Raw genomic sequence first — 25,491 nt, 5'->3', positions numbered from 1 at the left:
AACAAAAACAGGAGAAATTCAGCAGTTCCAGCATCTGTGGAGAGAAAGCAGAATTAACATTTCAGGTTCAGCGATCCTTCTTCAGAACTGAATACTGGACTCGAAATGTTAACTCTGCCTTCTCTGTAGAGATGCTGCCAGATCTGCTGAGCTTCTCGAGCAATTTCTGTTTTGCTTCAGCATCTGCAGTTCTTTGTTTTATTTAAGTTTAGGACAGTGTCTGTTATTGGGGTTTTGTTGACTATTGAGAACAATGGTCAGCCACATCTTTAAATTTTTTTTCAATTTAATAGAATTCCTAAAGTGTGGAAACAGGCCCTTTAGCCCAGCCAGTCCACACAGACCCTCCAAAGAGTAACCCACCCAGAGCTATTCCCTACTACTCTACATTTACCCCAGACTAATGCACCTAATCTATACATCCCTGAACACTCTGGGAAATTTAGCATGGCCAGTTCACCTGACCTGCACATTTTTAAATCGTGGGAGGAAAGCAGAGCACCCAGAGGAAACCCACACAGACACAGGAAGAATGTGCAAACTCCACCCAGATAGTCGCCCGAGGCTGGAGTCAAACCCAGGTCCCTGGTGCTGTAAGGCAGCAGTACTGACCACTGAACCACCATGGTGCCCCTGATTTCCCAGTTAGCCCAGTGTGGGTAGTTTCTCCCTCAGCCTGACAGTGCAGCCACTGATGACTTTGACTCTCCACAGGAGACTCAGGATGATTCTGCCGTGCTCTGGCTCGACGAAATTCAGGACACCATCTGGAAATCCAACAAGGACACCCAAGATGCAGAGAAATGTGAGTTTCTGCTGTTTCCCGTCACAAAATACATCCAGCAGGACAACCTTCAAACATGTCCTTAATTTTTTTTATTATATTCCCTACAGTGTGGAAACAGGCCTTTCGGCCCAACCAGTCCACACCGACCCTCCAAAGAGTAACCCACCTAGACCCATTTCCCTCTAATGCACCTAACACTATGGGCAATTTAGAATGGCCAATTCACCTGACCCGCACATCTTTGGACTGTGGAAGGAAACTGAAGCACCCGGAGGAAACCCACACAAACACAGGAAGAATCTGAAAACTCCACACACAGTCGCCCGAGGCTGGAATCGAACCTGGGACCCTCCCGCTGTGAGGCAGCAGTGCTAACCACTGAGCCACCATGTCACCCCTTAATGTAAAATAAATCTCATTCTGCCCAGGTGGCCTGAACCAATCAGAAAACACCTGTCTCATAGAGTCATACAGCACAGATACAGACCCTTCGGTCCAACTCGTCCATGCCAACCAAGTTTCCCAAACTAAACTAGTCCATCTCCCTCTAAACCTTTCCTAGTCATGTACCTGTCCAAACGTCTTTCAAATGTTGTAATTGTACCAGCATCCACCACTTTCTCTGACAGTTCATTCCACACACAAACCACCCTCTGTGTGAAAAGTCTTTCCCCTCTCATCTTAAAAATGGGTCCCTTAGTTTTGAACTCCCCCACTCGAGGGAAAAGATCCTTGCTATTCACCTTATCTATGCTCCTCCTTACTTTATAGACCTCCATAAGGTCACCTACCAACCTCCTATACTCCAATGAAAAACGTCCCAACTGATCCAGCCTTTCCTTATAACTCAAATCTTCCATTCCCAGGGTGACTGGAACTGAACACAGTACTCTAGAAAAGGCCTCACCAATGCTCTGTACAACCTCAACATGACGTCCCAACTCCTAAACTCAGTGGTCTGAGCAGTGAAGGCAAGCATGCTAAACACCTTAACCACCCTGCCTACTTGTGATGCAAAACTCAAAAGCATGTATCTGAACCCCTAAGTCTCTCTGTTCTACAACACTACCCAGGGTTCGAGTATCGTTTGTATAAGCCCTGCCCTGTGTTGGTTTTACCAACATGCAATACCTTGCATTTATTCAAATTAAACTCCATTTGCTGCTCCTCAGCCCATTGGCCCAACTGATCAAGATCTAGACAACCATCGTCCCTGTCCACTATACCACCAATTCTGGTGTCATCTGCAAACTCACTAACTCCTAAATTCTCATCCAAATCGCTTATATAAATGACAAACAACAGTGGACTCTGTACTGATCCCCGTGGAACACTGCTGGTCACAGGCCTCCAGTCCGAAAAACAACCCTTCACCACCATCCAATGTCTCCTATTGTTGTATCCAGTTGGCAAGCTCACCCTGAATACTATGCAGAACCTTGTCAAAGGCTTTACTAAAATCCATGCGGCCAACATTTCTCACAATTCCTTCCCAGTCGCAAGGCTGCAATGCCCATGAGCTGATCTTCGGGTTAATCACGGAACTGCGTGTGAGTGGGTGACATTTGATCCTGTCATTGCTCACTGAGCACCAATACACACTCTCACACTCAGGGACACACTCAGAATATGCCTGCACTTAGTAACACGCACACACTCATGCTGTAAGTTAGTCAGTATGTACTCAACAACACATATACTAATGCTGACACACTCACTAGAACACACACCAACACGTACATTTACACATGGTACCACATTCAACTAGAACATACTTGCAGACATGTGCTCACTGTAACACCTGCACTCACCTCTGCTGATATCTGATCATGCACCAAGACACACACACACGTGTATAAACAGATTGTGACCCACATGCATGCACACACAAACTCCTCGGCCTAATCCAGCTCGGATTGGAACCGATTATAACATTTCATGCTGTTACACAAAGCCTGAAATAGTCCTGGGCTTCAGAACTCAGTACTGGACCTGACAATGCACTATCTCCTCTGGATCATCAGCATGAGATGATTGGTTTGTAATGACCAGAGATCTGAACCCTGAGAGGTTTGTGACACAATGTGATCTCTCTCTCTAACCTGTCTAGTTTCTCTGGGCATTCTGGCTATCAATGAGGCAGTGGACCATGGAGACACAGCCCAGATACTGAGTGCGCTGCGATCTCCAGATGTTGGGTTATACGGAGTCACCTCTGAATGTGATGACACCTATCGGCAGGAACTGACTGAGGCTAAACAGGCCAAGAAGGCAGAAGGTGAGTGAGTGGCACTGCTGTGATTTCTTTTCCATTAGTAATCCTCGAAACAGTCCCTGATTGTAGGAGTGGAAAGGGTTAGAAGGACATATTAACAAAAATAGAAGCAGGAGTAGGCCAATCAGCCCTCCCAGCCTACTCCACCATTCATCAAGGCCATGGTAGACATTCTTCAATGCCATTTCAATCAGGGTCAAACTAGAAGAATCCATACCATGTTCCCAAGAAACAGCATTGGTTGGGTAATTAATACGAGCCTTGCTAAAGCTACCACATCCCAAACCTGAATGAAACAGACATGGACCTGACACAGCTGTTGTATTTTCAGGTTATCAATGCTCATCTCCATAAGTTGGCTGATTAGATTCCCTACAGTGTGGAAACAGGCCCTTCAGCCCAACAAGTCCACACTGACCCTCCAAAGAGTAGCCGACCCAGACCCTTTTCCCTCTGACTAATGCACCTGACATTATGGACAATTTAGCATAGCCAATACACCTGACCTGCACATTTTTGTTCTGTGGGAGGAAACCAGAGCACCCGGAGGAAACCCACACAGACACAGGGAGAATGTGCAAACTCCACATAGTCACCCGAGGCTGGAATCGAACCTGGGTTCCTGGCGCTGCGAGGCAGCAGTGCTAACCACTGAGCCACTATGCTGCCCAGACGTTGGGTTATATGGCTGAGTTCACATTAAAATGAACTGGATCCTGGCACTGTATTGACTCTAAGATGCTGGACTGACAGCGTTGAGATTTTATTTGCTGAACATACGCACAATGTGTTGATATCATTGACACTCTGATCTAATCTGAGCGCTTTCACAGGGGTAACTGTGACGTTGGACAGTGGTCCCTCTGTCACTGGGTGTCAACCACGGGGCATCAATTGTGCCCAATGGTCAGTGAAGGAAAGCTCTGTGTTTACGGGGATGGAAGGTGCATTTGATGAGAGCCGGGATGAAGTGGTGTCCTTTGGATGATGGAGGTCGAAGTGTCTGACATTGGGTGTGTTGGTCCACAGCAACGTGGTGCAATGTGTGAATGTGTTCCCCTTTGGCCTGCAGGTGACAACGGCAGCCAGTGGGTCAGGCACTGGGTGAAGGGAGGTTACCATTATTACTATAACCTGGTGACGAAGCAAGGAAGCTGGGAGCAGCCATCTGGGTTTGTCCAGAACAACACACAACTGAGCAAGGAAGAAATCCAGGTACAGGACACTCTTCCATCCCATTCACGTCTCAAATTAAAACCAAGTTACTTCAGAAATGGGGAAGCGAGTGAGAATTGTATTGACCAAAGTAAAAGGTTAAAGGGGGCTTTCCCCTCATTCTCCATTTCCAAGTTCTTCCTTCTCTTTCTTACTCTCTGCATTGAAATAATTTTCTCTAACTCTACTTCCCAATTCTCAGTATTGCAAGACATCCTCCCCACAAATACTCCATGCTTTTAAAAGTTAAATTCAGAATGCCCAAACTGAATTGTGTGTATCGTAACTTTGGCGTCAGTGGTTAGCACACAGTCACCTTTGAATTATTAGGTTCCAGGGTCAGTTCCCACTCGAGCTCAGGAATCAAGGCTAACCTTGCTGTGTTGTGCTGAAGGAGTGCTGCACTGTCCCAGCTGCTGCCTTTCGGGTGAGACAAGGCCCTGTTTGGGGTGGATGTGAACAATCCCAGATCTGCATAATTCAGCTGCTTCCCTATCCTGATAGTCACAGCATGTAATAATTATTGACAAATCAGAGCAATCACTCTTTCTCAAATTGTTGTTGTCAGACACAGACCATCACTCACTTTCTGTCACGCTCTGACTCATTGACCTTCTTCATTCCTCCATCTTTCTTGCGCTCTATTTCTCTCTCTCTCTCTCTCTCACACACACACAAACCATTTTCTTACTCTCTGTCTCTGTCTCCCATTGTCTCTCTCCCCCCCACCTCAGCTGTAACTGGTTTGTCTCCCTCTCTCACTCCACAGTCAACGATTTCAGGAGTGACAGCTGCCTATAACCGAGAGCAGCTGTGGGTGGCCAACGAGAGCCTGATCACTAAGTTACAGGCACGTTGCCGAGGTTACCTGGTACGGAGGGAATATTCAGATCGGATGAACTTCCTGAAGAAACAGCAGCCGGCAATCCTGGCCATTCAGGTTTGAGGTTTCTGAATATTGAGACTCTGGGGAAACATTTTAGATGTAGTCCGTTGGTGAGATGTAATTGTGGCATTTCTCTCCCCACAGTCTAACTGGAAAGGTTACAAACAAAGGCAGGCCTACAAGAACAGGCTTCAGTACCTCAAAGACAACACAGCCTCTACGGTGAAGGTAAAGGGATAATTGCTTCTCGAATTCAACTTGGGTGATGGGGGTTAGGAAATTGTTGACTCCCATTAAGTGAATTAATCAAGGAGATTCAGCACTCTTCATTAACCCCAGCACATGTCTGAGGTCAGTGTGTACATATACTGATGTCTGATACACACGCGGTGTCAATGTGGACACATACCAGTCTCTTGGGCACACTGTGTCAATGTGCAGATAAACTGGGCCAGATACACACTGACGATATTGTGATTGATGGTCCCCCTTGAGAATGAATCAGGACATAGTCTAGAGACACATGAGAGAACAACTAGACCTCAGTGGATCATATACTGAAGGGCAGCTTTTCACCCTGAAGCTTTTCGAGAGTGCTGGGAACTCTAGGGGCTGGGGTACAACATTTCTCCTTCCAAGTGCATTTGATTTAGCCCCCACCTTATACCTTATCTTTCCCTTTTGTCATTGTTGGTGCTTGTAAATTGTTTAATTTATCGAACGAGTAAGTTCCTGGTGGAGATCCAAACAAAAAGAGCTGGATTTTACCAGTGAGGGAAATTGGTTAGGAAAGTGAAGTGGAGTTTGTATTGAACTGTGAAATATAGAGGAATAATTGTGGAAGACAGATAACTTCCTGCATCACCAAATGAATGACTAGCAACATAACACATACTGTCCATCTTGTGTACAATGTTGGCCCCTGGTACTCACTCTGTGTTTCTTGTCTGAATGGGTCCAGCCTCATTACTCAGGCCAGCTCTGTTGTATTGTGGTCAAACCTCGTACATTTTTTCTTTCATTTTCTCTCCACCTTTCTGCCTATCTTTCATGCTGTCACTCTACCCTTTCTCACTCTCCCTCCTTCCCTAATTTCTCACTTTCTCACATCCTTTCTCTGTCTCTTTCACCTCCTCTCTCCTTCATAACACCCCCTTGCTTTCTTCCCTCTCACCTTTTCTCTATCTCTCTCTTTCTGTTACAGATTCAGTCGTTAGTGCGAATGCAGCAAGCCAGGAAGAAGTACCAAGATCGGTTGAAGTATTTTAAGGATCATGTGAGTGTTGTGATCTGTTACATGGTTAATGACACTACGCACTGGGGTTTGCCCTTTTTAACAGCTTCCTCCCGTCAAAATATAAATTGAGTAAAGTTGAAGTATTGTGACTTCAAAAAGCTCGGGAAACTATCTGGTAGTGCAGCAGCCAATAAAGGTAAGGGAGAACTGTTCAGAAATTACACAAGAATTATTTATATCTGAAGGGAAGTGTGTCCAGCCTGTGGATTGATGTATGCTTTAACCCATTGTGCCAGGTTTGATCCTCCCCCACAACCATTATTATCATTGTTCTTCCAGTCTTTTCTGATTGATTTGTAGATGTCGTGATGTGACTGAATTAACTCCAACTGCTCCGTAGAATCTTGAAACCTCTCAGCACAGAAGGACGTGACAATTCGGACGGTCACATTTGTGCTATTTCTTCAAAGGCACTGTCACATTTCGCATCTTTCCAATCCAGACTTTTCCCCATGTCTTTGTAAATTATTCCTCCCCAGTAGCTTCCAGTAGTTTCCTCTGGATTCTGATTTATTTCCCATTCACCTTCCAAATCATCACCGCTCTGTGTAATGACACAAAGTCTCTCGTTGTTTACTTTTCAATTCTTTTGCCCTTTGTTTTAACAATCCTGTAATGGTACTGTCTCTAGACTAGCAATCCAGATGCCCAGGAGCTGGGGACAGGTGTTCAAATCGCAGCTCAGCAACGTGGTATTTAAATAAAGCTGGAATTAAAAGCTAGGCTGTTATTGGATGTTGTAAAAACCCATCTGGCTCACTAATGCCATTTTGGAAATGAAATCTGCCATCCTTACCTCATCTGGATTACATGTGACTCCAGACTTACGGCAATTCCCCTGAAATCACCAAGTAAGATGATCCTTTCTTTTTATTCATTCATGGGATGAGGGCGTCACTGGCTAGACCAGTGTTTATTATCCATCCGTAAGCATTCAGAGGAAATTTAAGAGTCAACCACATTGCTTTGAGTCTGCAGTCACATGTAGTCCAGACCAGGTAAGGATGGCAGTTTCATTCCCTAAAGGACATGAGTGAATCGAATGGGATTTTCCCAACAATTGATAATGGGTTCATGATCATCATTAGGCCCTTCAGACCAGATTTTTGTTGAATTCAAGTTCCACCATCTGTCGTGGCAGGATTTAACTGGGTCCCCAGCACATTACCTGGTTGCTGGATTAACAATCCAGCAGTAAGTTCTGGCCTTGTTTCCTGGGATATGGACAATAAAAAAGTAAACATCCATGCTTGGACTTACAGGCTCAAAGGTCTTCCTGTATCTAGTATATGATGTCTGAGGCAGACCGACTACTTCTGTCTGTGCCTGTGGCTGGTGTTTCCTGGGACAGATTGCCAATGTGCTCACTCCTAGTTTGAGATGCCCCATTCTGCATCCAACATGGCTGATTAGGAGACTCTTCCCCCTTTCACCACCTGCTGTTCAGACGTAAGGGAAGGATTTATGGGCTGACCATGTTACAAACTGCATGACCATCCACGTCCTGGAACGGGGCTTATAGCTGGAGCTTCTGGCTCAGAGACATGGACACTACCCACTGTACAATGAGATCACTCCTTTGTTACTGATCCTCTGATTAACTCTTGAGCATTTACCCTTCCCTAACTCCTACACACCCCACCAGGAATGCAGATCTCAGTTTCTCTGAGGTTAGATTGAATGCTGTTCAGTCTCCAAGTGCAGCTTGCAGCCCCTGACCGTGTCTCACTCCAACCAGGGCGTAATGTTGCCAGGAATGTTTGCTGGGGTCTGTCAGGGAAAACCCAGGAAGGATGTTCCCTGGTTGAAGGGAATCTAAAACCAGGAGACAGTCTCTGAGTAGGGAGCCTGCCCTCAGACTGAGATGAGGAAGAATTTCTTTACTAAGGTTCTGAGGAATCTTCAGAATTCTCTGTCCCAGGGGGCTCTAAAGGGTCTGTTATCAGATGTGTTCCTAACAGAAATTGATAGATTTCTACATGTTAACGATGTGCAAGGGGAGAACAAAAGAACAAAGTATTATTTAAATAGAGAAATACCACAGGAAGCTGCAATCCAAAGGTACCTGAGGGCATTTGTACCTGAGAAACAGAAAGCGAGCACACAGGGTGCAGTCGGTAATCAGGAAGGCCAATGGGATGTTGGCCCTAATTTCAAGGGGGTTGGAGAGTAAGAGTGGGGAAGACTTACTGCAAATGTACAAGGGGCCAGTGAGACCACATATGGAGCACTGGGAGCAGTTCTGGTCCACTTTTTTGAGGAAAGATAGCATCTCATCAGAGGCAATTCAGAGAAAGTTCACAAGAATGATCCCAGTATGGAATTTTATGAGCAAAGATTAAACAGATTAGAATCCACTCACTGGAGTTTAGAAGAATGAGAGGTGATCTCATTAAAACATTTCAGATTCTTAAGGAACTCAACAAGGTCAATGCTAAGAGGGTGCTCCCCCTCAGGGGAGAGTCTTGGACCAGAGGGTACAGTCTCAGAATAAAGGAACACCGGTTTCAGACGGAGAGGAGGAGGAATTTCTTCTCTCCGAGGGTTAAGCGCCTTTGGAACTCCTTACCACAGAGAGAGCTGTGGGGGCAGAGTCCTTGGTACATTTAAAGCTGTGATAGCGAGATTCTTGATCAGTTGGGGAATCGAGGGTTACAGGAAAAGGGCAGGAAAGTGAATGTGAGGAATGTCAGATCAGTAAGGATCCCATTGAATGGGGAGCAGGTTTGATGGGCCAAATGGCCTACTCCTGTTACTATGTCTGATGGTCATACATATAGAATTTTGGTTATCATCCAGTTGAACAATTGAATAGACGTGAGGGGCTAAATGGCCTACTCTGTTCCTATCTACAAGGATCCTCTGACTGAGAGTTGTATCTTGGTGCTATGATTTGTGAGGGAGTGGGTGTGGAGGAAATCCAAAGCAGAGGGGTTTGGTCTGGGATCAGCTGACCCATGTCTCTGCGGTACAGGTGGGTCAGTAACTGTGAGCCATCTAGTTCCTTCCAGCTGCCTGATGCTCCCTGATCATTCTGACTGTGTGTCTCACTCCAGGTTCAAACAGTTACAACACCTGCTGAGGTTAATACTGATCTCCAGTTTTCTCATTTATTTCCAGGAGTCTGATATTATTAAAATCCAGGCATTCATCAGAGCAAACAAGGCCCGAGATGATTATAAAACTCTGAGTGAGTATCAGACTCAAGAACCGGTGCCAGATCCATCATTTGATGTGATATATCCATTTATTCCTAGATTATTGGATCAAAGAAGGGGAGGGATGGAAGTATTTAGAAAGAGAGCACATAAAGTTTGAAAAGAGAAGGTAAAGGGAATGAAGGAACTGGGGAGGAGGTAGGATGTTGGGGAGGTGAATGAGAGACGAGAACCAGGATGATCCAGTGTCTGGGAATCTGAGAGTAAGGGGCCCGGGCTAACAGGGTTAATGCTTTTAATTGGAAATCGCTGACCTGAAACCAGTGCAGCTCGGTGTCAGGATAGGATTTGTTTTGTGGCTGTCCTCTCCTTTCTCCCTCTCTCACTAACCCTCTCTTCTCGGATAGTCAATGCGGAGCAGCCTCCGATGGCCGTTGTCCGGAAGTTTGTGCACCTGCTCGATCAGAGTGACCAGGATTTCCAGGAGGAGCTGGAAATGATGCGACTGAGAGAGGAAGTGGTTACTCGGATCCGGTCCAATCAGCAACTAGAAAACGATCTCAACACAATGGATATAAAGATTGGGCTCCTGGTGAAAAACAAAATCACACTGCAGGTAATGGGAATAAAAACCTCGGAACAACGGGAATGACACCCAACTAATGACTGTCAACCCCAGACCAATGGGCACATTACCCAGAATAATAGGAACGTTGACCCCAGAATACAGGGAATAGTGATACTGAAGTAACCAGAGTATCATCCCTGAAATATCAGGAATATTCTCTCCAGAAGAATTGGAAAATCAGCCCTGAATAATGGGAATGTTAATCGCAAAGCATCGTACACAGAAGAGTGGGAATATCACCCCCCTGCCAGATTGTTGGGAGTACTACTTCCTGAAATGGGAATATGGTTCTGGAATAATGGGAGTGTTGTCCCTAGTAATGAGATATCAATTCCAAAATAATGGAAAGGTCCCTTGAGCATTAACAGAAATATCAGTCTGGGAATACCAGTATGGGAACACCATTTCCAGCAATACGAATATCATTCATGAAGCTGACAGGAATAACTCTTTGGAAATACAGTGCCAGCAATCACCATCACAGGTACTGGTAATCCTATTCCTGCTAACAGGAATTTTGTCCCAAGCGCCAGGATAATTGGTCAGGGACTACCATCAGGTATATTGCCCCAGAAAACAGGAATTTTGTCCTGAACAGTAAGAAAATCACACCAGAAATATATCACCCTGGGAATATTGACTGGACAATGGGAAAGAGGGGAATATCAGGGAAATCCCAGAAAATTATGACATGGTTGGGATCTGGGAGGCCTCTGCTTGTGAGCCACTGTCCCCAGTCCAGAGCCAGGGTCTTGGTCACATGATGAGATAGTGACCAATGGCAGGGATGGGTCAGTGGTGAGACACTGACGGTACCTTTCTAACATTACAGGAAGTAGTGTCTCACAGCAAGAAACTGACCCGGAAGAACAAAGAGCAGCTGTCAGACATGATGCAGATCAACAAGCAGAAAGGAGGCCTGAAGGCCTTGAGCAAGGAGAAACGGATGAAGCTGGAGGCCTATCAGAACCTCTTCTACCTGCTCCAGGTAAACTCCAGTTAGCTTCTTTCCCACCAACTGGGTCCGCTCCCCCGGATACATTCTCCCTCCATCACTGACTCTTCCCACCCATTTTGAAGTTGTCACCTTTGGCTCAGGGTGTAACACTCTTTCCTCTGAACCAGAAGATTGTGGGTTCGAGTCCCTCTCTCACATCTGGAGCATAAATTCCAGCTTGGCTCTCCCATGCTGACTTGTCAGGCACAAGGTCTTTTAAAAAGCCTCAGCTTCCCACATGTGAACAGTGTCTTGGGGCCGATATTTATCCCTCAACAAACATCACAATCTGGTCATTATCTCATTGCTGCCTGTGGAATTTTACTGTGCACAAATTGGCTGCTGCTTTTCCTAAACTACAGCAAAGACTGCACTTGGAAAACAATACCTCATTAACTGTGAAGAGCTCTGCCATGCCCTAAACTTGTGAAAGGGGACTATGAAAATGCAAATCCTTCTGGTAGAAAATGTCTGGGGTCATCTTTTGCAGTGATAATCAATTTCCTGTGATGAGCCACTCCCTACTGGGTCCAGTAGACAGTCTGAGTCTGTCCAGCCTGGAACCCTGTCATCCAGCACAGCATTGAGGAGAAAACAGGAGGGAGTTAGGAAAAGGCAACTTAAAGTCAACGGTTCCATTCAATGAGTAGGAAATCAGTGTCAAACTGGGTGTGTTTCTCTCTCTCTCTCCAGACTAACCCCACCTACCTGGCCAAGCTGATCTTTCAGATGCCTCAGAATAAATCCACCAAGTTCATGGACTCGGTCATTTTCACGCTCTATAACTATGCTTCGAACCAGAGAGAAGAGTACCTGCTGCTGAAACTCTTCAAGACTGCCCTCCAAGAGGAAATCAAGTAGGTTCCTGCCCACATCTGCCCTTTCCTGCTCCTTACTCCCTAATTCCAGATCAGTCACTGGCAGGTAAATCCGGTCAAAAAGAGCCTGATGAATATCCGGTTTGGAAATGGGATTGAGGGTTGGAGGGACAGGTTCAGACTGAGGTGTTTGAGATTGCTTTTGTTAATTCACGGGCTGTGATGTGATAGGCTGGGCCAGCATTTATTACCTGTTTCCAGTTGCCTTGGAGAAGCTGGTGATGAGCTGAAGGCTGCAGCCCATTTGCTGTCGGTAAGACTTACAACGTTGTAGGGAGGGGATTGACTATTCACTACTATGTTGCTACCGGAGAATGGGGTTTGCAGTCCAGGCAAAAGGCCACTGTCCAAGGGTGATGTCAGAAGAGAGAGACACGTGTGGGATTTTGTTTGGTGACCTTGGCACTTGCCAGGGAGTGTGTGAGATGGACTCTCTGTACATACAGGCCCTCTGAGGGAAACACTGTAAGGGATCCCTGTGAAAGTGATTCTGACCCTGGCACATTCTCTGCTTTCTGCAGGTCAAAGGTCGATCAGCTCCATGAGATCATCACAGGGAACCCCACTGTTATTAAGATGGTGGTCAGCTTCAACCGTGGAGCACGAGGACAGAACGCCCTCAGACAGATCCTGGCTCCTGTTGTCAAGGAGATCATTGAGGAACGGTCAATGAACATCAAGACAGACCCTGTGGATATTTACAAGGCTTGGGTGAACCAGATGGAATCACAGACAGGAGAGGCCAGGTAAGAGACGCACGGTAAACGTCCTCACCCAGTGGGCTGCTCCATACACTCCTGGTGAGACTCCTGTCTTCCTGGAGCACCAACCAATGAAGACAGTGCCCCGCTTGCACACTTTTACTGGTGCTGCCTCCAGCCCTGGCAGTAACATGATGCCAGAGGAGACGTGTGAAGTGGGCCCGGGGTTCGGGAGGGCTGGGTGAATGGCCTTTAGGGGAAAGTGAAGCACACCTGGGGGTGAGATCAGGTGCTTTCTGGAGATGCTAGTCCGCCTGGAATGTCTGATTCCAATCCATTCCCTACACGGCCCTCAAGCCTGTTCCATTATTTATTAAGCCATGGCTCATTGATCAGAGTCTTAACTCCACTTTCCAACCTGTTCCCCATAACCTTGGACTCTGTTGAAGCTCACAAATCTGTCTAAGTCTGCCTTGAATATATTCAGTAATCCAGCCTTTGGGGTGAAGTATTCTGAAGACTAACAGCTCAATGAGTCAGTCTCCCAGTGAGCTGGGCTTCTGGTGAGAGCTTTCGGGTCAGGATTCATCCCAATCTCTCTCCATCATTCCGAGGCACTGTGCTGGTTAACAGTCCTTTGTTCCCTGGCCTGGAGCATATCTTACACAATATGTCCCATGCTAACCACACCAGGCTCACTGTGAGCTAGGATAATGAAGAATGAAGATTGCAGTGTCCATCAAACAGGAAGGAACACGTAGGGTACACAACACTGAGAAAGGAGGAAATGTGTGTTCATACAACAGTGATCACGTCAGCCAAGTGCCCCAGAGTGCTTCATCTGAAGAATTACTTCATGAAGTGTGCCATTTTCTACAAGGGCAGCTGTTCTACATCGACAGCAGACACCAGTGAAGTGAACAAGAGTTTCCTCTGATTCCTGTGCTGCTGATCAAGGGAGGGACAGCAGCCACATTTATACCCAGCGCACTGCAACTTCTGGCGAGTGTGCAGTTCCTGCGACCCCTGGTGTTGTGTGCTTGTTTATCAGTGCCAGCACGAGCCTGTGCCCTGGTTGGTAATGCCACCATGCTTGGGGAGTGAAGCTTTCTACTTGGCTTTCTCCAGGCCCTCTCCTTTGTCCCCTGCTCCCTGCAGAGTCTGTTTCCTTGCCACTTACAGACTCTCTGATTCACTCCAGGTCTTGCTATTCCAAGAGTTCACCAGCTCAGAATCACTCTCCCTCTGCTGTCCAGCCCACAGTTTGGTGAATACAGCTGTGAGAGTATATGTGGGGTGGATTTCTCATCACCAAACTCCACCGTATTGGAAAGAGATTGAGACAAGTCTGTGTCCGATTTCACATTGCGTTCACTGACCATGTGGGCTGAGTGGATACGATCCTACCTACAGCTCACAGCCAGCATTAATCCTGGTACTGAGAGAGTGCAGTCACACCATGAGTCTATTTCCATATGGGAACAAAATTAGGCCATTTGGTCCATTGAGTCTGCTCTGCTTTCAATAAGATCATGGCTGATCTGGTCATCCACAGCCCTACTTCCCTGCCTTTTCTCCATAACCCCCGATTTCCCCCTTACTGATAGAAAAAGGTCGATCTCAGTCTCCGTCTCAATCCCAGCCTGCTCTGCTGGAGGTGACATCTCGTAGATGTGATGATAAATTGAGCTCCCATCCACCCTCGAGCATGGGTACTGCTAATTTGAATAAGAGGATAGCATGTAGCTTTGGATTCCTGACTAATGTTTCATCCACAGAACAGATTTAGTTGGTCATTGTCACATTTCTGCTGATGGAGCTTCCTCTCCACAAATTGGTGCTGGTATTTTTCGCATCACAACAGTGACCACACTTCACAAACACTTAATTGGCTGTGGAGCACTTTTGAGACATCCTTCGGTATTAAAAAATATAATACAGATGCAAGTCCTTGACTAAACAGACAGACAGACAGGCATGGCCTTGTACAGTGTTTGATCAAGGTGTTCTGCTCCTTTCACTGCTGAATGCTGTCAGCTGGTTCAGTTCCTGCTGTAGGGTCCAGTGTCGAAAGTGGTAACAACTGGGATGGGGGAAGAAATGAAGAGATGGGAGAGCCTGCTATTGGTATGATGTCCATTTCATCAGCAGGGAAATGGTTGGGATTTTGAAGGGTTCACTTTGCCCCTGTGGACTGACGTGTCAGAGTGGGTACTAAGCAGCCCTTTGCATCCAACCGATAGTCAACGTATCCACAATTCTATTTTTCAGTAAACTCCCGTACGATGTCACACCAGACCAGGCGCTCAGTCATGATGAGGTCAGACAGAGACTAGACACATCCATCAAGAACATGAGAACAATCACCGAAAAATTCCTGTCAGCCATTGTTACATCGGTGGACAAAATCCCGTAAGTACTCATTTCCCAAAGCCCTTTATACACTCTCCACTGTTACTGACTCTACCCACCCACGTACCCCCTCCCACAGCCCCACCTTTTCCAAGGTTACAGTGGACAGAATGTGACCATTCCTCTCTCTTAGTCTCTTGTCTGGACTCCCAGTGAGGATTGCGTTGGAGACTGGCTGCACCACAGTTGGAGCTGTGGTCACTCTATGATCCACCAGCTCCACCATCTCCCTGTCTTTGTTCACCAATACCTCTCTCCCACTGATGCAGGTACGGAATGAGGCTGATTGCTAAAGTCCTGAAGGATTCCTTGCATGAGAAGTTTCCTGATGCCACAGATGACGAGCTCATTAAGGTAGGTGTCTGGTCACACTGTGTCTGTTGGATGAGAAATGACACTGAGGCGTAATATCTCTGTGTGGACAAACAGACCTGTCTGCTTGTTAGTTTCAGACAGGTTTGAATAGAATTGTTTTACACCATTCCCCCTCCAGCTCCATGTCAGTCTGAATTTCACCAGCCAGGGGAACCCTGGAGGGAGTTACTTTACTGGGTCTGAGCTTCCTTCCTGCCTGAGCAACTGAGGTTTAAAGTCTAATCTCACATTGCAAAGTAAATCGAATATTTTTCCAACCTTTGATAATTTTGTTTCAACCTTGCTTCTCTTCTCTCTTCTGTTTTAAGGCTTTCGATTTCTCTCCTTTCCACACTCTTCGAACTGAGCTTGGGGAATTTTCCCAGGTAGCAGGAGATTGACAATCCTTCGTTTCCTGCCTTTGGAAGTCTGGTCTTTAATTCCTCCTGCGGTGAACCTCTCTGTGAGTGGCAACTGAACTGAAGTTAGTTGTGTGCCTACTCTTTCCTTTGCTGCTCCTCTCTGTGTCCCCTCTTTTCCTGTGTCTCCCATCCCTGTCCTGTCACCGATAGCTCTTACTGACTTTTGCCAGTGTCCAGATTATTCCACATTCTGTACAAACTTGCCAAGTGTTTCGGGGTGGCAGCTGGGAGCTGTTATTATTGTTGTTGAGAGTTACATTCTGGCTGATTTCAGATTGTCGGCAATCTGCTGTATTACCGCTACATGAACCCAGCCATCGTGGCCCCTGACGCATTTGATATCATCGACATCTCGGCTGGGGGTGGGGGTCTGACCACCGATCAGAGAAGGAATCTGGGCTCCATTGCTAAGGTCTTACAACATGCTGCCTCCAGTAAAATGTTCGACAAGGAAAACTGCCACCTGGGCTCAGTAAATGATTACCTCTCTCAGGCACACATGAAGTTCAGGTAAATCGATCTCGATCTCTTGCTGTTCTTTATACAATGTCCCCATCTCCCGATACAGACACAACACAGACCCCATCCCCAAACCCCTTCCTTCCCTAGGTCTTTTCATTTAGATATTGAGTCTGTTGAAATTCAGCACTTTCACATCAGTAACTAAACATGTAACCACAGTGGTGACTGCAGTGTGTACCATCTACAAGATGCACTGCAACAACTCACCAAAGGTTCTCTCATCCCACAGTCACTACCATCCAGAAGGACAAGATGCATGGGAATACAACTCCTTGTAAGTCCCCCTCTCCAACCTGACTTGGAAATATATCGTTATTCCTTCACTGTCGCTGGGTCAATATCCTGAAATTGCTTTGCTAATGGCACAGGGGTCAACCCACAGCAGGGAGCCTGCAGCTGTACCAAAAGGCAGCACACCATGATCTTCTCAAGGGACAAAGAGGGATGGGCCACATCCTGTGAACAAATAATAACAAACAAAAGCTAAAAAGGCTTGCAATTATGTATTACCATTAATCTATCCTCCCAGGACATGACACAGCAATGTAGTCAGGTGTAGTACCTTAAATAAACATGGGAATACTCCAACATGGTCAGAGGTGAGGGTCTGGAGGAGGAGGGTGAGGGGGGAGCAGGAAGGGAACCTGGAGATTATGGTCCAGGCAGCAGAAGGCACAGCGTCCAGTGATGTATGATGGTACGTTATGGATTTTCTCTCTCTCTCTTTCTCTCAATCTTTATATCGATGATTCTTCCTCTCTCACTCACTCTCTCCCGTATTCTCACTGCTCCCCCTCTATCCAGACGATTCTTCCAGGCTGCTTGTGAGGTTCCAGAGCTTGAGGACCGTTTTAACGTTGATGAATACTCAGACCGGGTGACTGTGACTAAGCCGGTGATTTATATTTCCATTGGAGAGATCATCAACACTCATACGGTGAGTTTACTGGGGCAGGACCAGGAGCAGCCTCCCTCTGGGTACAGGGATTCAGCATTTCCCAAGGATCAGTCTGTGAAGACACAGCTCACTGCTAGATCACACAGTCTGACTGAGCTTCTTATCCACTCAGACTGTGGGTGAACAGCCAGAACCAATCCTACGTTACACTATTCCCAAGAGGGATGGTTTGTGTTCAGAGCAACGGTTACATGTGGCTGATCTTGGAAATACATTGCCCAATCTCTGATGCCACTTCTTTCCTGTAGCTTATTTTTTAAAACAGTAATTATGCTTCAGTAACCATCTGTGGGGTTGGTTAGCTCAGTTGGCTGGAGGTCTGTTTGCAATGCAGAGGAATGCCAATAACATGGGTTTAATTCCCAAGTTACCACAATCAGTGTGGATGAGTTGGGCCAAAAAGCCTATTTCCGTGCTGTATGACTCAATGAAGGACTCTCCAACACAACCTCTCCCCTCGCCGAAGGCATGGTGACCCTCAGGTTAAACCACCACCAGCCATCTCTCTCGAATGAGAGAGCATCCCCTGGGACTATGGTGACATTCCTTTAACATAGAGTATGAGTTTTATTTGTATAACACCTTTCACAACTCTCAAGGTATTTCCAAGCACTTGATTAGATTTTACGTGTAACCAGAGAGTGGGATTGCTGCCCACTTGGCCACCCCCAGTCAGCAAGAGGATAGTTATATCCTGAATTCATCTCTTTGATTGGTGCTTACTCGTTTTTGGGTCCACAGTCCATCTATCTGATTGATTGTTTTCTCTCATTTTGTAGCTTTTCCTGGATCACCAAGACGCTATTGCTCCTGAACACAATGATCCTATTCATGAGCTACTGGAAGATCTTGGTGAAGTGCCCACCATTGAGTCTCTAGTCGGCAAGTACCTGCTGTTTTACTCTGCTCCTTTACCCCCTTGCCAGCTTCACCCAGACAGCACGGAGGAGTCAGGGCATGTTCCTCTCTAACTTGGGGATCAGACGCCTGACCTGGTCATTCCTAGCAGCTCCCTCGCTTCCCCTCACTACGGCGTTCTGAGCAGATTCACTCACGTGTGACCTCTCTGATCCACTCATGTTCCTCCAGGATTTATGATGGCAAGGTGTCTTAAGGTGGAAGATATCTGTTCTCCCTCTAGCAATTGGACTTTGTCACGCTGTCCTGTGAGCTAACCACATACACAATAGGCTGCAAGATACCAAACCTTTCAGATCCCTGATGCAGACCCCACTCGCTAACTATTGACTCCAGCTTCTCGATATCCAGCAGGTTCCCGAACTGAGCTTCCAACCCCATATTGTGTACATCATCAAATTAACATCTTCCCACCTGTTGTTGTGGTTCTGTTCACCGAGCTGGGAATTTGTGTTGCAAACGTTTTGTCCCCTGTCTAGGTGACATCCTCAGTGCTTGGGAGCCTCCTGTGAAGCACTTCTGTGATCTTTCCTCCAGCATTTATAGTGGCCTGTCTCTGCCGCTTCCGGTTGTCAGTTCCAGCTGTCTGCTGCAGTGGTCGGTATATTGGGTCCAGGTCGATGTGTTTGGACCCAATATACCAGCCACTGCAGCTCCACATCCTATCATTGGTGTCAAATTCTTCTGTGACCTCACTCCTCCCTATCTCTGTCACCTCCTCCAGCCCCTACACCCCTCCCTATCTGTCATCCCCTCCAGCCCATACACTCCCCTCTCTATCTCTGAAGCCCCCTCCAGCCCCTACACACCCTCCCTATCTCTCTCATCCCCTCCAGCCCCTACACCCCTCCCTATCTATCATCCCCTCCAGCCCATACACTCCCCTCCCTATCTCTGAAGCCCCCTCCAGCTCCTACACCCCCTCCCTATCTCTGTAATCCCCTCCAGCCCCTACACCCCCTCCTTATCCATTGTAACCCCCTCCAGCCCCTACACCCCCTCCCTATCTCTGTCACCTCCTCCAGCTCCAACACCCCCTCCCTGTCTCTGCCAACTCCTCCAGCCCCTACACCCCCTCCCTATCGCTGTCACCTCCTCCAGCCCCTACACCCCCTCCCTATCTCTGTCACCTCCTCTAGCCCGTACACCCCCTCCCTATCTCTGTAACCCCCTACAGCCCCTCTCTATCTCTGTCACTCCCTCCAGCCCCTACACCCCCTCCCTATCTCTGCCACCTACTCCAGCCCCTGCACCCCCTCCCTATCTCTGTCACCCCTTCCAGCCCCTACACCCCCTCCCTATCTCTGTCACCCCCTCCAGCCCCTACACCCCCTCCCTATCTCTGTAACCCCCTCCAGCCCCTACACCCCCTCCCTATCTCTGTCACCCCCTCCAGCCCCTACACCCCCTCCCTATCTCTGTCACCCCCTCCAGCCCCTACACCCCCTCCCTATCTCTGTCACCCCCTCCAGCCCCTACACCCCCTCCCTATCTCTGCCACCTACTCCAGCCCCTGCACCCCCTCCCTATCTCTGTCACCCCTTCCAGCCCCTACACCCCCTCCCTATCTCTGTCACCCCTTCCAGCCCCTACACCCCCTCCCTATCTCTGTCACACCCTCCAGCCCCTACACCCCCTCCCTATCTCTGTAACCCCCTCCAGCCCCTACACCCCCTCCCTATCTCTGTCACCCCTTCCAGCCCCTACACCCCCTCCCTATCTCTGTCACTCCCTCCAGCCCCTACAGCCCCTCCCTATCTCTGTCACCCCCTCCAGCCCCTACACCCCCTCCCTATCTCTGTCACCCCCTCCAGCCCCTACACCCCCTCCCTATCTCTGTCACCCCCTCCAGCCCCTACACCCCCTCCCTATCTCTGTCACCCCCTCCAGCCCCTACACCCCCTCCCTATCTCTGTCATCCCCTCCAGCCCCTACACCCCCTCCCTATCTCTGCCACCCCCTCCAGCCCCTACACCCCCTCCCTATCTCTGTCACCCCCTCCAGCCCCTACACCCCCTCCCTATCTCTGCCACCCCCTCCAGCCTCTACACCCCCTCCCTATCTCTGCCATTGTCAGCTGTGCCTTCAGCTGCCTGGGCCCAGGCTCTGGAATTCCTTCTCTGCCTTGTGACCTCACCTTCCTCCTTGAACTCACTGTCAACTCGCCAAACGTTTTGTCTCCATCACAGTGTCCCAGTGTTGCACCTTGTTCAGTGTCTGTGCTGTGAAGATGCTGGGGAATGTTTTGCTTTATCAAAGTTATTTGTTGAATTAATTCATTGGGGTCTCTCTCCCACAGGTGAAGGGGGTTTTCATGAAGCGAATAAAGAGCAGCTTTCCAAGACAGAGCTTTCCCTGACACTCACCAATAAATTTGATGTGTCTGGGAGTGAGAACGAGGAGATGAACGCACGTACTCTGTTGCTGAAGTAAGCTGTTTGCCTAGGGAAGGGTGACTGGGGAGGGGCTACAGGCTAAAATCTTCTCAAAAGAAACTTAATTTCTGTAGTACCTTTCACAACTTCCCAATTTACAGCCAATGAGATGTTTTTGAAGTGATGACCAGCTAATTTGTCCGTCAGTGATGTTGGGGATAGATATTGGCTTAGACACTGAGAACACCACTTGCCTTTGAGACAATGTGGCCGGGGATTGTTTATGTGGGACTGAGAGAACAGGTGAACAATATTAAGATAGTGTGTTTGTGAGACTGCAGCACTCCTTCACTTCTGCACCTTCCTCCAATTCTGGCTCTTCCATGTCCCCAATTTCAACCATCAATGGCTGTGCCTTCCACTGCCTGCATCCCAAACTCTGGACTTCCTTCCTATTCCGCTCAACCGGTCTCTCTCTTTCTGTCTCTCTCAATTCCTGTGTCTATGTTCCTCTGTTCCTATCTCTCTCTTTCCTCCCTCTCCCTCTTCTCCTTCAGGAATATCCCAAACCAGTCTGCAATGTGACCCTGACCGCGGTCTTGCTCTGTTCCAGCACCAAGCGTTTGATTGTCGATGTGATTCGCTTCCAACCCGGTGAAACATTGACCGAGATCCTGGAGACCCCGGCCTCTGCAGAGCAAGTGAGTGCTGAATCTTCCCAAACATTTGAAGGGTGCGTTCTTGTGATGTCTCATCAGAGGGTTGATCACTGACTGACTGAGCTCCAGTTCCTAACAGGGCTTAAGACCCTTCTGTCCCATGCTATCGATTCATGGGGCTGAGTGGTGTCCTGTCCTATCCTCAGTGTGCAAGGGGCTGAAGTCCTCCTGTTCCTGTGCTACAGGATCAAGGGACTGAGGGACCTTCTGTTTCAATGCCACTGCCTTCTCCTCTTCCTGTGCAATCGGTTTCAGGTGCTGAATGGCCTCCTCCTGTTTGGGATCACAGAATCCCTACAGAGGGAAGCAGACCATTTGCCCATTGAGTCCACACCCACCCTCCAAAGAGCACCTCACTCAGACCCACCCCCTATTTTATCTCTGTATCCAGCATGGCCAAACCACCCTAACCTGCACATCTTTGGACTGTGGGAGGAAACTGAAGCACCCGGAGGGTGCTCACGCAGACACTGGGAGAATGTGCAAACTCCACACAGTCAGTCGCCCGATGATGGGATCGAACTTGGGTCCCTGGTGCTGTTAAGCAGCAATGCTAACCACTGAGCCACCGTGCCAGCTATAATCTGTGTAACAGGCTTGAGCAGCTCAGTGGCCACCCTCTGTTCCTGTGACTGTTAAGTTAACTGAGGAACATTGTGTGCTAACAGAGAATAGAATGACTTTGCTTTAAGAAATAGTTTGAACTGCAGATACCAAACCTCAGTGTTTGAGAGGCCCCTGTTGACATTGTCTCCCTCTCTCTCTCTCTCTCTCTCTCCCTCCCCTCCCTCTGTCTCCCCACAGGATGCTGATCACCAACGAGCCATGCAGAGGAGAGCTATCCGAGATGCCAAGACTCCCGAGAAGATGAAACAGAACCAAGTCCAATCAGAGGAAAACCAGATGTCTCTAAAGGAGAAGAAAGAGAAGATTGAACAGAACTTGAAAAAGTTGGCAACTCTGGGAAAAGTCAACCCAGTGAACAAATACCAGGACCTGATCAATGACATCGCCAAGGTAACACCATTAGCACAAGGAGGTGGCCATTCACTGGGCACTCAGCACTCTCTCTCTCTGAATTCACTGCGAGAGGGGATGGGCTGGGTTCATGAGATATTCAACTCAGGTTGGCCTCACACACAGCTCAGTCTGAACCCAGTAAACACTACCCCAGCACTTACATTTGTATAGCACCTTGCATCACCTCAGGCTGCCTGAAAAGCCCAGCACAGCCGATGAGGCAACATTTTGAAGTGCAGTCGCTGGTATTAATGCAGGAAAGGGGTAGCACAGTGGCTCAGTAGATAGCACCACTGCCTTACAGCACCAGGGATCGTCTCTGTGGAGTTTACACATTCTCCCCAGATCCGTGTAGATTTCAGGCGGCTGCTCCGGTTTCCTCCCACAGTCCAAAGATGTACAGGAACAGGAAGATCCTACCAACTGATCATGACCAGTTTCTCTTTATCCTGCAATGGGAAAAGCCCCTTGCCCATACCTAACTGCCCTGAACTGAGTGACTCACTTGGGCCCTTTCAGAGGCAGGTAAGAGTCAACCACATTGCTGTGGCCCTGGAGTCACATGAAGGCCAGAGGCAGGGAACATTGTAGGTTAGTTACAGACAGTCCATTGCCTTCCCTAAAGGGCACTGGGGAACTAGATGGAGTTTTAGAACAATCAGTGCTCACCATAGCTTTCAGTTCCACGTTTTGATTTATTGAATATAAATCCCCCCCCAGCATGGGCTATGGGTTATAGTCTAGTGACCATAACACTGCTGTCTGTCTTGTCTCACTGGGACATAAATTCCTGTAGAGGACAAACTCCCCTGCTCCTCTTCAATACACCACCCCGATACACCACCTCATTTCCAGCTGAGAGGAAGGACTTCAGTTTAACCTCTTACATCTGTCCTCATGCACACACCCAGTGTCTCATATATACTCATCTCACTCTCACATATTCTCTCTCTCTCACAACACACATTCTCACTCAGTCACACACATTCTCACTCAGTCTCTCACACATACACACTCTCACTTACTCACTCCTTCACTCAGTCTTGAATTGACTCACCTTCGTTCATCTCTCAGGAAGGAACTTCCAGTCTTCCCGGGGCATCCAGTTTGTTTTTTCAATCAGAAGAAACAAGCTGTTGAACCAGCCTCGGACTGCACCATTTCACTGTGTGCTGGAGTTCCTGACACAGCAGTCCTCAGTTACACCACTAGATGGTGGTAAAATGCTGTGTGAATGTGAGGATCCAATGAATCAGTCTTGATCATAGGAACAGACCATTGACCCATCTGTATGTATAGGCTACACACAAACCTCCTTCACCCTCCACCCTCCCCTTTATCTCACCCAAATTTAGTATCCTTCTGTCCATTTCTCCCTCCTGTCTGTTATCCAGGTTCCCTTTAAATGTGTCACATTCACTCCGAAGAGTAACCCACCCAGACTAATTTCCTCTCTCTCTCTCTCTGGGCTCCATCTCCACCCAACTGCTCACCTCTTCTTTTCCCTCTGCCCAACCTCAGCATAAAATACTACTTTTTTCTAGCTATTTATAGTTGTGATGAAGACTCAAAACATTAATTCTACTTTCTTCCCACAGATCAGTGCTGGGTCCACTACTTTTCATCATTTACATAAATGATTTGGATGTGAGCATAAGGGGTACAATTAGTAAGTTTGCAGATGACACCAAAATTGAAGGTGTAGTGGACAGCGAAGGAGGTTACCTCAGATTACAACAGGATCTTGATCAGATGAGCCAATGGGCTGAGGAAAGCAAATCTTAGCAGAATTTATACACTTAATGGTAAGGTCCTAGGGAGTGTTGTTGAACTAAGACCTTGGAGTGCAGGTTCATAGCTCCTTGAAAGTGGAGTCACAGGTAGATAGGATAGTGAAGAAGGCATTTGGTATGCTTTCCTTTTATTAGATTACCTACAGTGTGGAAACAGGCCCTTCGGCCCAAACAGTCCACACCGACCCTCTGAAGAGTAACCCACCCCAGATCTATTTCCCTCTGACTAATACACCTAACACTATGGGCAATTTAACATGACCAATTCACCTGACCTGCACATTTTTGGACTGTGGGAGGAAACCCACGCAGACACGGGGAGAATGTGCAAACTCCATACAGACAGTCACCTGAGGCTGGAATCGAACCTGGGACCCTGGAGCTGTGAGGCAGCAGTGCTAACCACTGAGCCACCATGTCGTGATATATTTCTCAACCCCGTTCTCCTGCCTTGTCCCTTGATTTTTTTTGTCCTCGAAGTGTCAGAGGGAAATGCTCTTATAGAGGTTTATAAAATCATGAGGGGCATGGATAGGGTGAATAACCAAGGACTTTTTCCCAGGGTCAGGGAGTCCAGAACTAGAAAGCATAGGTTTGAGGTGAGAGGAGAAAGAGGTAAAAGGGACCTAAGGGGTAGCATTTTCACAGAGTGTATGGAATGAGCTGTCAGAGGAAGTGCTGGAGGCTGGTACAATTACAGCACTTAAAAGGCATCTAGATGGGTATATGAATAGGATGGGTTTAGAGGGATATGGGCCAAATGCTGGCAATTGGGACGAGATCAGTTTCGGATATCAGGTCGGTATGAAGGGTCTGTTTCCGTGCTGCACATCTCTGTGACTCTGAGTGATGTCTGGTGAACGTTTAGCCCCCAATCAGCATTGTGAAAAAGAAACCAGGGCTTATCTGGTCATTTAGCACCTGGCTGTTTGGGATCCTGCTGTGCACACATTGGCCACTGTATTTCCCACAGCACACAGTGACTGCAGGACTTCACTGGCGGTAAAATACCGTGAGACATCCAGAGATCCTAAAAAACAGGATTATAAATGGTTTCTTTGTTTTCCAGGTCATCATGTCCTCCAGGCCAGAAATCCACCAGTATTCCCAATTTCTATAACTCCGGTGTTACCCCGGAGTGATTGACAAACTGCCCTCTGGGGATGGGCAATAATC

At 47.6% G+C, this 25,491-nt stretch overlaps 1 protein-coding gene across 1 annotated transcript in view; it reads left to right on the top strand.

Annotated features, from left to right (window-relative positions):
* iqgap1 (IQ motif containing GTPase activating protein 1) overlaps positions 1-25,491 on the top strand; it is a 120,403-nt gene that overhangs the window by 82,366 nt on the left and 12,546 nt on the right. Inside the window, exons 16-34 of the mRNA XM_072552867.1 lie at positions 715-805; positions 2,898-3,065; positions 4,135-4,277; positions 5,047-5,217; positions 5,308-5,391; positions 6,368-6,439; positions 9,581-9,650; positions 10,026-10,234; positions 11,079-11,234; positions 11,937-12,100; positions 12,643-12,867; positions 15,094-15,234; positions 15,504-15,588; positions 16,285-16,520; positions 17,337-17,469; positions 18,270-18,372; positions 20,708-20,837; positions 21,397-21,484; positions 22,307-22,519. Of these exons, the coding sequence (XP_072408968.1) occupies positions 715-805; positions 2,898-3,065; positions 4,135-4,277; positions 5,047-5,217; positions 5,308-5,391; positions 6,368-6,439; positions 9,581-9,650; positions 10,026-10,234; positions 11,079-11,234; positions 11,937-12,100; positions 12,643-12,867; positions 15,094-15,234; positions 15,504-15,588; positions 16,285-16,520; positions 17,337-17,469; positions 18,270-18,372; positions 20,708-20,837; positions 21,397-21,484; positions 22,307-22,519 (2,682 nt within the window). The remainder of the gene's footprint in view (positions 1-714; positions 806-2,897; positions 3,066-4,134; positions 4,278-5,046; positions 5,218-5,307; positions 5,392-6,367; positions 6,440-9,580; positions 9,651-10,025; positions 10,235-11,078; positions 11,235-11,936; positions 12,101-12,642; positions 12,868-15,093; positions 15,235-15,503; positions 15,589-16,284; positions 16,521-17,336; positions 17,470-18,269; positions 18,373-20,707; positions 20,838-21,396; positions 21,485-22,306; positions 22,520-25,491) is intronic.

Source organism: Chiloscyllium punctatum, chromosome 33 (assembly GCF_047496795.1).
Source record: "Chiloscyllium punctatum isolate Juve2018m chromosome 33, sChiPun1.3, whole genome shotgun sequence".
Lineage (NCBI taxonomy): Eukaryota > Metazoa > Chordata > Chondrichthyes > Orectolobiformes > Hemiscylliidae > Chiloscyllium > Chiloscyllium punctatum.
This window is presented reverse-complemented; position numbering and strand designations above follow the sequence as displayed.